Source organism: Leopardus geoffroyi, chromosome D1, assembly GCF_018350155.1.
Source record: "Leopardus geoffroyi isolate Oge1 chromosome D1, O.geoffroyi_Oge1_pat1.0, whole genome shotgun sequence".
NCBI classification, from domain to species: Eukaryota; Metazoa; Chordata; class Mammalia; order Carnivora; family Felidae; genus Leopardus; species Leopardus geoffroyi.
The window spans coordinates 102,975,112-102,989,651 of record NC_059329.1 but is presented as its reverse complement, the minus strand read 5'-3'; the positions used below and the strand labels follow the sequence as shown (position 1 = coordinate 102,989,651).

The 14,540-nt window shown below is 45.6% G+C and overlaps 1 protein-coding gene across 1 annotated transcript; it reads left to right on the top strand.

The window, feature by feature from the left end:
- The first annotated feature begins 6,528 nt into the window (after positions 1 to 6,528).
- LOC123602709 (olfactory receptor 1052-like) lies at positions 6,529 to 8,206 on the top strand. The gene has a single exon (XM_045487177.1). The coding sequence runs from the start codon at positions 6,913 to 6,915 to the stop codon at positions 7,897 to 7,899; it is 987 nt and encodes a 328-aa protein (XP_045343133.1). The 5' UTR covers positions 6,529 to 6,912; the 3' UTR covers positions 7,900 to 8,206.
- The last annotated feature ends 6,334 nt before the right edge of the window (positions 8,207 to 14,540 follow it).

Genomic DNA, 14,540 nt, shown 5'->3' with positions numbered 1-14,540 from the left:
CATGTACATTTACTAAGTCAAAGTGGTGGACATATGGGTGTTTATTATACTGATCTCTGTTTCCAATTTGTTAAAAAAAAAAAAAAATCCCAAAAAGTGAAGCAGAAAAGTATTGAAGTATAGTGTTGGGGAAAGATAGAAAGTTCTATGCACTCATTAATCCCAAATTATTGACCGGGCACAAATTAAGAGGACAAAGGCATTGTGTAAAGTTTTGTAGACTGGGACCCAGACGACACGGGCTAAATTCTTGAGTCTAGAACTAATCAGCTGCGTGACCCTGGGTTCCTTTCTTGGAACATCACTTTTGTTTCCCTTAAGATAAATAAACACTGAAGGGGGGCCTGGCTGGCTCAATGCGTACAGCGTGCAACTCTTGGTCTCTGGATTGTGAGTTCAAGCCCCATGCTGAGTGTAGACATCACTTAGAAATAAAATCTTAAAAAAAAAAAAAGATAAACACTGAAAAATTATGGGGTGTACCACTCCACATGTAAATTTTAAGGTGTAAATTCAGTATAAGGAATTGCAAGAAAATTTTGATTTTTCTGTGATGCTTCAATATCTTTTAAAATTATTATGAAGCAGTTCAAATAGATACAAAGAAAATAGTATGATAAATTAACGCTCATGTGCTGATGGCCCAGCTTCGACGATGATCAACCTACAGCCAATTCCTGCTTCATTTACCCCGAAAATGCTCCTCCCACCCAGACTTTTTTTACCTTTTGTTTTTGACATGATTTCACATATTTTATGTTTATAATATATTTAATATGCTTCTAAAAGTTGCAAGAATAATACTGGAAGTCTATATATCCTTTACCCAGAGACGTCCCTTGTTCACATTTCTGTATATATATGTATATGTACACATAGAATATTCATATATATATGAAATTTTTTCCAAACCAATTATCCATAAACGCTTCAGTGAGTACTTTCTAAGAATAGGTCGTTCTCAGGGTGTCTGGCTGGCTCAGTCGGGACAGCATATAACTCTTAACCTTGGGGTCATGAGTTTGAGCCCCATGTTGGGTGTAGCGATTACTTAAAACCATAAAATAAATATAAATTAACTGATTAATTAAATAAAATCTAGGGTTCACCTGGGGGGCTCAGTACGTTGAGCATCAGACTCTTTGTTTCGGCTCAGGTCACGATCTCATGGCCATGGGATCAAGCTCCAAGTTGGCTCCCTGTGCTGAGCGTGGAGCCGGCTTGGAATTCTTTCTCTCCCTCTCTCTCTGCCCCTCCCCTGCTCACGCTCTCTCAGTAAAAATAAATAAGCATTAAAAAAATAAGTAAATAAATAAAATCTTTAAAGAGAAAAAACTACGTCTTTCTCTTCCATCGTCAGTATGGTTATCGAAACTGGGACATTTTACAGTGATACGGTACGATTATCTAATACACAGTTCATATCAGATCTCACCAGTTGTCTCCAAAATGCCCTTATTTATATTTTCCCCCCCTGTGCCCACCCAGGTTATGTTAAAGCAAATCCGAAGTCCTTATCATTTCCCGGTGCTTTTTTTTAAATGTCCAAATGTGTCCTTTCTCTATTGTTGTGCCTCTACTTTGCTGGTGCCCTGAGCACGCTCCGCTCACGGTCCTGATGCAGACCCTGCTGAGCCATCACACCTCGGCTGAGGGCCTCCGGGCTACATGCTTGGTAATTCTCTCCACCTAGAACAGTGGGGGATTCACACACCTGTAAGCACATCCCACCAGTAGCCTCAGCTGGGCCCAGCGGGAGGAAGTCTCTGGAGAGCCAGCCTGCTGACAGTGGGGAGGGAGGGAGCCGCCCCTCTCCACCCTCAAAGCCGTGGGGGTGGCAGGGCGGGGGCGGGAAGGGGAGGGAAGGAGGGACAAAGCAACAGCTGGGAGATGCTCACTGTGCTCTTGGTTCTTGGTTAACAATCCCCCGGGGCTCCTCCTTATGCCCATCGGCATTTCCTATGCTGAGAAGTTAGCTTCCTTTCTGACAATAGAATTTTTTAAATCGTTAACATAAATAAATTACCTATTCTGTTAACAAGGCCTCCAGTGCCTCCGTAGATGATTCCCTGGCTGCCCAAACCAAGAGAGCTTCATAGACAGGGTCAAGCCTCAGACTTCCTGCCCTATGTGTCCCCAACTCCCCTTCAGAACCCCTCCTGCTGGGACACAGAAATAACAAGAAAAGGCACTTAGCCCCAGCCGCAGACTCTATGGAGCTCAGTGCCACCAACTCATTTGACCAGGATTAGGGCCCGGCCAAGAAGAGCCCCTGGGTAAACTGGGTAAGCTGTCCCCCAGTTCTCTGCCCGCTCCCAAGGGGCAAGATGACTTTTTTTCATCCAGACTTCAGAAGCCTGGGAGGAGATAGGGAGTCTTTCTGCTGGTTAAGAATGAACCGTAAGTGCCAACTCCTCCAGGAGACCCGAGGCTCCCTCTGCCTCAAGACCGGAGCAAGTGACCACTGTCTCTAGGGGATCAGCTCTTCTTCCCCCAGGCCTGAACCTTGCAGGACCCCTGAAGAGGATATGGGGGTGGGTCTGTTTCCAGCACCTCCCCAGGGCTCTGAGCCTCAGCAGTCACCCGGGAGCACGAGGGGTTGGAGCGAGCTGTATAAGCCCTGGCGGAACCAGGATGCAGGAAACTGGTTTGTTAGGTTTATTAGGAACCAGTCCTAATAAACTGGGTGCCTCATCACCTGGTCTGGATGTGTGGCCACCCCAGAAACAGCTCTAGGGAAGACAAGCTGAAAGACCCAGGCTGGAGCGAAAGTCAGTCCCACACTGTCCCCTCTGTGGCTGGGCTGAGACGATCTGGAGGTGTATCAGGTTGAGGAGCCTCGTCTGCTAAGGTTGGTATTTGTCTCTTAGAAATTCTACCTAGTTCCACTAGAGCTGATTCAGAAAGCTGAGGTTGCCTGTTAACTTCTCCTTGCTCTCGCTCCAAATCTGCACCCACCCCATCCCCCTTCTGCCAGCCTTTGAGTATTCCTGAGATCCCGCTGCATTCAGGGGCCCTAGCGATCTCTTCCAGCTCCCCATCCGTTGCGCGTTTATAACCTAACCTGCAGTGGAGCGGACCTTCATGTACACCAGGTGCCTGCCCTGTTGCCAGAAGTGGGTCAAGTGGATCGGCTTACATGGTCTTCCCATCTCAGAAACGAGGGAAACCGAGGCTCAAAAAGGTTGACTAACTCTACCAGGTTTCCTGACCCTGTCCAACGCATCTTTTGCCTGGTAAATATTTACCGATGAGTTTAATTCCCGCTTCCAGGCTCTTTCTTGTGCTTGCCCGGCTCCTGCACGGAGCGCCCCCTTCCTCACTCAAGGCCCAGCCCCGCACTCCTGTTTCTGAAGCCTTCCTGCACGACTCCAGTGGGTTTTACTGCAGAGAGGACACCACCCGACTTCACTCTTGTTTCATGGGAAGGAGTTAGTCATTAGTCTCCCGCAGCAAGACTGTAGGATCGTCCATGGCCAAAGCCACGTCTGACACTATTTGAACGGGAGTTGTTCAAATGGCTTAATTGCGTAATTGCTTAAATCCGTTGGAACTGTAGTTGTTCAAATACTTATGGATAACGGTGGTTGCTCAAATATTTGCTGTTCACCTGATAGAAAACTTAGAACAGCCTCTGCTTTCAGAAGTCATAATGTGATAGGAAAGCAAAACAGCCCAGAAGGAGGAAAGAAAGACAGCGACACTGATAAAGCCCTGTGAAATGATTCTAAATACATCTGTGTGCGTGAGAGCCGGCCGCCAATACCAACCGCACCCAACGAGAGAATTCAGTTGGGTAAGGGAAATCTGACAGGCAGGGCTGAGGGATGGCTTTGCAGGATTTACAGAGGATGCCTGGAGGTATGTTGCAAACTGGGAACCTCAGGATACATCTGTGAGGCTGTTGGTGGAAGTCACCACAGTGGAGAATTGGTGGTGGGTGTGCCCCTGAAGGAATCGAGTGGCCATCCGGAAGGCAGGATGGTGGGAAGGGAGGAGCAAAGGATTAGGGGGGAACGCAGCCTGGAGCAGGGGAATACTGTGGGAAGGGGGGACTTGGGGGAAAGGACAGGAAAGCTTAATTACTGGAGAGCAGGATCCAGGAGCTCACCCTAAAAACAACACTGAGTGTCAGTGTGTGTGTGTGTGTGTGTGTGTGTGTGTGCATGCATGCACGGGCAGAGGATTGGCTGCCATCCTATCAGAGAACAATGAAAACATTAATATTCATGATAGGTCAGAGACTTCTGGATATTTGGATTTGGACACAACTAAACCCCTAAGAAAGTGAGAAAAGGAGCGTGAGACACACGGGGCACTCGGTGGAGAAAGTGGAGCTCAGGGCAGGACGCTGACTCTGCCAGGTTAGACTCCAAGATGATAGGATTGTGCCCCACCCCTGGGACCCTGACTTCCAGGTGGCATCTTCTCACCTTTATACTAAACAGGTTGGTCTCTAAAGGGCACAGAGTGTTCCAGTGAATTCTCCTACAGTCACATGATCACAAGACCAGCCCTGAGAGGAAGGAGAGGCGGCAGGGCAAGAGAGCAGTGTCCTGGAACTAACCAGTGTTTCTGTTTTTTTTTTTTTTTTTTCTTTTTTTCCAATATTTATTTATTTTGGGGGGAGAGCACAAATGCGAGGGGGCAGACAGAGGGAGACAGAGGATCTGAAGCTGGCCCTGGGCTGACAGTCTGGCAGCAGTGAGCCCCATGTGGGGCTGGAACTCCCAAACCATGAGATCATGACCTGAGCCAAAGCCGGTCACTCAGCTGACTGAGCCACCCAGGCAGCCCGGGACCAGTGTTTCTAAGGGCACAGTCTTCAAACTAGGGTTGTGTACGCTTGAGGGTGAAGTAGAGACTATTCAGAGGGTTCGTGGGCAAAACAATTTTAATGGGAACTGATTTCCGGAACTCAAGGTCCACATCTATTCTTTCATGAAATCAATGTCCTTGAAAATACATCTGGGAGGGAAGTGCTGTACTCCTTTCTGATCTCACCCTTCACAATTGCCCTTCTCTCATTTTTGAAAAGAAATGCGTGCTTCTAACTCATCCTGAATCTTAGTCTAAGGCACTCTGCCAGCATACAAAACCTCCAGGATTGCACACAAAGAGGTAATTTCATAAATAGGTGTTGAAAAATTAAATGACTTTAATGACTGCCTATAAAATCCTTTCTAAGTCAGATGGAAATCTTTCAACAAAATAGAGGGAGGATCTTTTCAAAATGACAGACAATGCAGCATGAAAAATAATTTTTGATGATACATCACTATGTGATTCTTGGCATTAACTAAGTTCAATGAATTGGATGGATTACCATAACAAAACTCATATTTTCCTACCTACTCATTTCTGTTGACAAAGTGTCTCATAACTTCCTACATCACGTACAAAATATTTGCCAGTGATTACGGCTGTGAGTGGCCAAGATATTTAAATAGATCCTCGTGACTTGGACAGACCCTCCCAGAATTGTCTGTTACAATCAGGTATAGAGTATCCTTTTTTTCTGGAGAAATTCACATGGATTCTTTTAGTGTTGCCTGGGGCTACACTGGCATAAAGATCCACCCAGGCAGCAAGTTCAGGGAAGATGTGCTCTCTCACTGTCAGATTGTCGGGGCCAGGTGTGATCTTGACTCTGCCAACGAGGCATAGAGGTTCAGAGAGGAGAATTGCCCAAAGTAACAGAGCTGGAACTAGAAAGCGGGTCTCCTTCCCGTCAGCCCAGGGCTGTGCTCTGAACCTGTTACAGCAGGTAAAAACAGAGGTGGGGCCGTTCCCTGTCTTCTTCAAGGAGACACCACGTTCCTTTCTTGTCGTGGGACCATTTGACACGAATGAAGGGGTTAGTGAGGTTTTCCTAGGACTAATTTTCAGAACGTATTCCAGATCCCCCAAAGAGGTGGGAGGCGAGGGGCGGAAAGAGAGGGAAGTATGGGGAAGAAGGAAAGGACTGTGAGCGTGTCCTGTTCTCCTACGGATAAGCATCTTGAAGGACAGTCGAGCAAGCACTAAAACACCATTTCCAAGCTGATGGTCTCCCAGGTGACATTCAGTTCAATAGATTCTCAGAGGACACAGTGGTTACTACCCAGAGGTTATGCCCCGAAGGATGTTTCGATGCAAGACAGAATGAATACCCGTACGTGCTACAACACGGATAAACCTTGAAAACATTAAGTGAAAGAAGCCAGACACGAAAGGCCACGTAGAGGAGGAATGCATTTATACGAAATGCCCAGAATAGGCAGATTTTTAGGGCCTTGGGGGAAGGGTAGAACGGGGAGAGACTACTAGTGGCCATGGGGTTTTCTTTTGTGGGTGACGAAAGCGTTCTGCAATTAAATAGCAGGGATGGTTACGCAATCCTGTGCATATGCTCCTAACTGACCACTGATTTAGACACTTTAAAATGGTGAGTTTTATAGTATGTAAATTTTATCTCGATTTTTTTTTAAACACAAAACGAAACAGTTGTCAAATATAGCCATAAGCATATTTGTAGATACGGGCACTAGAAATTGCAGAAGAGGCCTCACAATTTATTGATCACCTCCTGTGTCCCAGACATTCAGATATTATACATTCATTTTTTCACTGAGGCCACAGGACAACCCTGAAAAGTACGCATGTTTTCTTTGTTTCACAACGAGAAAACTAAAGCTCATCGATAGAGCTTGTCCAAGGATACACAACTAGTTAGTGCCATCATCAGAATTAGGACTCAGGTCTGTCAGGCTTCACAGTACTTGTCCTTTCCACGAGGGCACGAGGCTTCCCATCAGTTTCTTGTGCAAGAAGCCTTACACCTGCTTGGTGTTGTCCCTCATTGTCCTATGCACAGTGGTGGACATGCTCAGGTGATACTGTTCGAGTGATTATCAACTGTCACCTCCACAGATGACACCTGGAGAACTAGCCCTTGCAAATGGCAACCGCACTCCAGTTACCGAGTTCATCTTGTTGGGATTCTCCAGTTATGCCGATCTCCAGGAGCTTCTGTTTGTAGCCTTCCTGCTCATTTATGCCATAACAGTGCTGGGCAACCTGGGAATGATGGCACTCATCTTCACAGACTCCCGTCTCCATAGCCCCATGTATTTCTTCCTCAGTGTCCTGTCGTTTCTAGATATTTGTTACTCATCTGTGGTCACACCCAAGCTCTTGGTCAACTTCCTGGCCTCTGATAAGACCATCTCTTTCGAGGGCTGTGTGGTCCAACTGACCTTCTTTGTGGTGCACGTGACAGCTGAGAGCTTCCTGCTGGCCTCCATGGCCTATGACCGCTTTGTGGCCATCTGCCAACCCCTCCATTATGGTTCTGTCATGACTAAGGAGACCTGTGTCCAGCTGGTAGCTGCTTCCTATGCATTTGGTGGTGCCAACTCTGCTATCCAGACTGGGAATGTCTTTGCTCTGCCTTTCTGTGGGCCCAACCAAGTAACACACTACTTCTGTGACATCCCACCCCTTCTCCGCCTGGCTTGTGGCAACACGGCCACAGCAGGGCTGGTCCTCTATATCTTCTCTGCTCTGGTTACCCTTCTGCCTGCTGCAGTCATCCTCACCTCCTACAGCTTGGTCCTGGTGGCCATTGGGAGGATGCGCTCAGCAGCTGGACGGGAGAAGGCCCTCTCCACCTGTGCCTCCCACTTCTTGGCCATTGCCATTTTCTATGGCACTGTGGTTTTCACCTACGTCCAGCCTCACGGATCCTCTAATGATACCAACGGCCAAATAGTGTCCGTGTTCTACACCATCATAATTCCCATGCTCAACCCCTTCATCTATAGCCTCCGCAACAAGGAGGTAAAGGACGCACTGGAGAGGAAACTCCAGGTCAGTATCTTTCCCTGCCGAGTCCTGCAAGGTTATTTGCCGGAATGAGGACGGAGCCAGATTCTCGCACAGAGAGTCGTGACGCCGAGGCTTTTCTTTCCAGGAAACAACTTTATTCGTGCTCGCACGGGCTCAGAGGGTTTGTACCCAAAAAACTGAATGTCGCGTGCTGTAGCCTTTGAAGCATTTTCTACTTCTTTGTCTCCCATATATGGGTAACGTATAGACATACAGTCTGATCGGGTAGTCTCATGTTACAGGGTCGTGAGAGGTGTCACGTGAGGACATACAGAGTTGGGAGGAAGGTCACATACGCACATCGCTAGGTTGCCTTCTCTTGAGGTCCTTTCCTCCCCACATTCCTCAGGGAGGGAACTCTACCACAAGGAAGGTGGAGCATGTTCCGAATCACATTATGGATTGACCTAATGGAGAGCAGCCCTGGAAGAAGGAGGTGGAAGAAGGAGGGAAGAAACAGCAAATATCATTCTTTCTACAGAGAATCGCAGTTTTCGTTAATGTTTATTTATTTTTGACAGAGAGAAAGAGTGTGCATGAGCAGGGGAGGGTCAGAGAGAGAGACAGAGAAAATCCCAAGTAGGATCCATGCTGTCAGCACAGAGCCCAACGCAGGGCTTGAACTCATGAACCACGAGATCATGACCTGAGCCAAAACCGAGAGTCGGACACTTAACCGACTGAGCCACCCAGGCACCCCTCCAAAACGTTTTTAATGACCCTATTTGCTTCTGATACTTTATGCTAAAAAAGAAATAATTAAATCCTTTCCGGGAAACTGAGTGTGAAAATCTCTCACTTCTGTCTTCTTTCATGAAGCCAATATTTACGAAATTCCTCCTATGCTCCACAGTCCATTAACGTATAACTAAGTTTTCAGTACATGCCTACAACAGAGGTCAGGGCTGGAACATCATGGCGAAGGGACCTGGTGAAAATGAGTCTAATTCATTCATCTGGAAAAATATTTATGAGGCAATTAGGTGTAACACACTGTGTAGGCCCGACCTGGATTAATAGAACAGTGAAAAATAAATCCCATCATGTCGGTGGGTTAATACCGCAAAGGCTTTCCCCCGTGCTAAAGATGAGACAGATCAGGTGACTCTCCAGGGCCACTTTTATCCAGCCATCATATCTGGGCCCCTGTCATCTTACCACACTACCATCTCAACCTGTGCCCTCCAAGATTTTAATGGTAGAGGAAATAATCAAGAAAGTCTTGTGGAGTGTTTTTAATTACCTGGCCTGAAGCTGGCTCACGTCACTTCAGCCCACATGCCATTAGCCCGAAACCAGTCTTTGAGTTTAAAATAATTGCAAAGGAGACCAGGAAATGTAGTCTCTCTATTTACCCAGAGAGAGGAAAACTAAACGAGATTTAGTAAATACATAGTTTTGTCTCTGTCACTGGCCAATTGGGCAGTTGGGTAGAACCATCTTCTATAAGGGCTTCTAAAACATACTAGAATAAATCAGAAATAAGGTGCTGGTTAACTCATGTTTCTACGTAATTGAGGTGGACTGTTTCTTCGGATGAAAATTTTAGACCATCCCTTGCCTGATCTGAACTATCCCTGTTGAGTATTCTTTGAATCACACACCTGGGTTGCATGATGCTCCCACAAGCAGTAAAAGTGACTCTGAGATCAGCTAGTTGACCGTTGCCCGAAGCTGGAGGTCACAATTACCTTGACTTCTAAAACTAAATTATACACAACATAGTGGTATTTACTAAGAGTGATCTTATATAAGTTTAAAGGATGTAACGTATCACCCAAGAGTAGGTACACGTATAAACATAAGAACTCCTGAAGAGAGAATAAGAAGCCAGAAAAAAGGAAAGCATTTTGAGACCATTAAAGTCAGGGACAGGGGCGCCTGGGTGGCTCAGTCGGTTAGGCGTCCGACTTCGGCTCAGGTCACGATCTCTCGGTCCATGAGTTCGAGCCCCGCGTCGGGCTCTGGGCTGATGGCTCAGAGCCTGGAGCCTGCTTCCGATTCTGTGTCTCCCTCTCTCTCTGCCCCTGCCCCGTTCATGCTCTGTCTCTCTCTGTCTCAAAAATAAATAAACGGTAAAAAAAAAAAAAATTAAAAAAAAAAAAAAAAGTCAGGGACAAAATACAAAAGTTAAATGCGCCTGATGAGGGAGCCAAAGGTAAGTTGAAGGCAAAGGGCCCCCAACCCCCAGGTGGGGTATGTGTGACATTCCTCAGGCACTGCTGGCTGCCCAAGAACAAAGGAAGGAGAAAAACAAAAGGTAACTGATAAAAATCACAGTCATGCAGGACAGGTCTCCATCAGTTTGTAACTGTTTTAATAATTTACAAGAAAAAAGGCAATCTCCAGAAACCTACAGACTCAGTTTCCTAGAGCCCTAACATCACCCTCCTCTCCATAGTGATGTGGGGAACAGAGGCAAGAAAGAAATGTCAATAAAATTCATTTCTTTTATAACCTGCAGTCCATTGACCAATACTTGTGGCAAATACAGAGTATAACATTCCTCCGGGAACTTCCTATTCTCTTCATGTTAATGTTTTGCTAGAGGGAAAAACAACCTTAGCTTGACAATAGCTAAGCCTTCAGTGTCTTAGGAGTCCTCTTTAGTATATGAAAGTCCTCCTGAAGGCCTCCCTTTTGCCTTTACCTCCCCCAACTCCACAGTATATACCCAGTCACTCCTCCAAACCCCAGTGCAGCTCTTTCTGCCCAGGGTTCCTGTCCCCCATGCTTTAATAAAATCACCTTTTTGCACCAAAGACGTCTCTAGAATTCCTTCTTGGCCATCGGCTCCGAACCCCCACTGCCACTCCAAAACCGCATCACACCTCTGATATGGCTCTGCTGTACAATTTTTATTCACTATATAAACAAGTATAGAGAGGGGCGCCTGGGTGGTTCAGTCGGTTGAGCGACCGACTTCAGCTCAGGTCATGATCTCACGGTTTGTGAGTTCGAGCCCCGCGTCGGGCTCTGTGCTGGCAGCTCAGAGCCTGGAGCCTGCTTCGGATTCTGTGTCTCCCTCTCTCTCTGCCCCTCCCCCACTAATGCCCTGTCTCTCTCTGTCTCAGAAATAAACATTAAAAAGATTTTTTTTTTAAATAAACAAGTATATAGATTTTGAACAAATATTTATAGACTTTCAATCTGAGAAGTGGCTAATTTTCCTATTCCTCCCATTCACTGTTGTATCCTCAATGCCTGGCACCTTGTAGGCACTCAATAGAGATCTGTTCAATAAATGAACGAATGGACGTCTACACGAAAGTTCTCCTTGGAGCAGTGGCACTGTCATCACCCGAGAGTTTTTGAGAAACGCAGAATCTGGGCCCTGCCTCGGACCTACTGAGTCAGAATCTGCAGGTGCACAAGACCCCCAAGTGCTTGGTGTGCACATTAAGGTTTGGGAAGCACTAATTCCCATACTTCGATCTAGCACTAAATTCTAAAGTGAACACAGTATGCAATTCTCCCAGAGCCCCACGGTTTAGTCTGGGAGAAGGTCCTTGGCAGAGGAAAGAGCGTGACAAAACCCAAAAAGTGAGAAAACTACATCCCTGATCCTTTTTCAGCATTGTATGTGATCTACATTAAAATGAGCAGTAAGAAAAAAAATAATAAAATAAAATAAAATAAGCAGTAAGAGGAGAATCAACATGAACAGGGGCATCATGTTGCCTGAGGGGGGTGGTACAATAAGAGGGCAACGCCACCTGAGTTTGTCTTAACGGTGTGGAGAGTTATTATGGGCCAACACAGTATATGACTATGGCTTCCCTTCCATAATGCCTTGTTGTAGCTGGCAGGTGGTGACCCAACCCAGGATTACATTTCTGTGGACTCCTTGCATCTGGATGCGGTCCTGTGACTCGGTCGGTCTCACCAAAGAAATGTGATCAGAAGAGAGATTTCATTTCAAGGCATAGACTTTTCAGAAGTGGGTGGGTGTTAGGACCTCTTGGCTCTCTATTTTCTCTGCTGCCAACTGCAAGGGAGGGGGGCCCCATGACCCTAGGGCATAGTGGAGCCACAGGGAAGGAGCCTGGTCTCCTAAATTAGTGGAGAAAAGCTGCCCCCTAACTGGTTTAACACAGGAATAAGATATGTGCTCTATTTGGTTAAGCCACTGAAATTTACCTACAGCTATTGGAGTTACCTCCAACAGAACAATGAATGTTAGGTGTTTTTGTTTTGTTTCTTTTTTTAAACAAACTGATATGGCCCTCTCCCTGCCCCAGGCTGCTTCTCTGAACCCACCATCTCTGTATTGATTGCTGCATCATTTGGAGATGCCTCCCCCAGTGCCCTAGACCTAAAAGCAGTACTGGTCAAAATGCCATCTAAAAGGAAGCTAAGTAAATGCCATTTTACCATAGCAGGTCCTTCCCCCAAAGGGCAGCATCTTGGGTGGTGTATGTCATTCTCTTCTTTTTACTGCTGAAGAAAAGAAAAGAAGAAAAGCAACACATCCAAGTTATCACAGCTAATAAGACATCCTGGATTTGGTTGGCCCATAAACATTTGAAAGCTTCACTGGCAATTAAGAAGATGAAAATTAAAATCCCAAGATACACTTTTATAGCCTCCAAAAGAGTAAAAATTAAAAATCAGACAATCTAAGTGTCAGTCATGGTTGTGTGTAAATTGTACCAACCACTTTGACAACAATTAGACATCAAATTTAAAAGTTGAACCCAGGGGCACCTGGGTGGCTCAGTCAGCCAAGCAAGCAACTTCAGCTCAGGTCATGATCTCATGGTATGTAAGTTCGAGCCCCACATGGGGCTCTCTGCTGTCAGCACAGAGCCCACTTCAAATCCTCTGAAATAAAATAAATAAAATTAATATAAAAAATAAATACACATTAAAAAAATATAACTGAATAAAAGTTGAACCCGTGGTTTTATGAGTAGGCATGTAATCTAGAGAAATGCCTTCACTCTTGCATTATGAAATATGCTTATAGCAACATTGTTTGTATTACCAAAAAAGCAGAAGTAACACAAATGTCTGTGACAGGAGAAAGGGCTGAATAAAATAGGGCACAGTCGTTCAACAGAAATAAGTGAAGTACAGGTCCGTGCACCAACATGAATGTGTCTCTAAAACATAAGCTTGAGGGACGCCTGGGTGGCTCAGTCGGTTGGGCGTCCGACTTCGGCTCAGGTCACAATCTCACGGTCCGTGAGTTCCAGCCCCGCGTCGGGCTCTGTGCTGACCGCTCAGAGCCTGGAGCCCGTTTCAGATTCTGTGTCTCCCTCTCTCTCTGCCCCTCCCCTGTTCATGCTCTGTCTCTCTCTGTCTCAAAAATAAACGTCAAAAAAATTTAAAAAAAAAAAAAACATAAGCTTGAGTGAAATCAAGACAGAAAAGTAACAGAAGGATGCACACAGTATTATTCCATTTGTATAAAATTTTAAAACAGGCAAAACTAAACAATTATAATGTTTAGAAATGCATTCACAGATGGTAAAACTATTTAAAATAAAGCAAAGAGTGATTGACAGAAGATTTGAGACAGTGCTTCTCGTAGGGGGGTAAACAGGCGTGATATTAGGGAGAGACTCATGGGAGCCTTCCTGGATCACGCTGCTCAGCGTGCGATCTGTGCACCACCAATACCGGCCTTGTCTGGGAGCTGGTTACGGACGCAAAATCTCAGGCTCTTCCCCACAGGTACAGAATCTGAATCTGCATTTCAGCATGATCCCCAGATGATTCGTAAGCACCTTAAAGATACTTGTAACAGTCTATTTCTAAGGTAGATGGTACACACACGAGTGTTTATTTTAGCAATATTCTTCAAACGGTATAGGTTTTACAACACATTTGCATGCATGATGTATTTTACAATTTAATAACATTTAAAAAATACATAGTTTGAATTCAATTTTAAATATTTTAAAATATATATAAGTACAGGGGCGCCTGGGTGGCTCAGTCGGTTAAGCGTCCGACTTCAGCCAGGTCACGATCTCATGGTCCGTGAGTTCGAGCCCCGCGTCGGGCTCTGTGCTGACAGCTCAGAGCCTGGAACCTGTTTCAGATTCTGTGTCTCCCTCTCTCTCTGACCCTCCCCCATTCATTCTCTGTCTCTCTCTGTCTCAAAAATAAATAAACGTTAAAAAAAAATTTTTAAAAAACCAGTTAAAAAAAAATATATATATATGTACAAAGACGAATACATAAAATGACAAAGAGCTGAAACCAAAACCTGATATGTACACTCAAGATCCACCCCTATTTCCACTTTTCCATGCCTTTGGCTCAAGGTAGTAAATGAACTGACTCCAGTGAATTTTTCCATTTCTTTTTCTTTCTTTTTTAATGTTTATTTATTTTTGAGCGAGACAGAGACAGAATGCGAGTGGGTTGGGACAGAGAGGGAGACACAGAATCTGAAACAGGCTCCAGGCTCTGAGCTGTCAGCACAGAGCCCAACGCGGGGCTCGAACTCACAAGCTGTGAGATCATGACCTGAGCTGAAGTCGGAGGCTCAACCGACTGAGCCACCCAGGCGCCCCAGCCATTCCTAATTCATATTGCATGGGCCAAATCCACAATACAGATAGATAAATTATTGGAAGATTCATTCAGTCGCTTGACCTTTTTTTATTTAGATATGCTGGGTTGGGGAGTGAGTAGGCAAGTTATTTCCCCATTCGGCC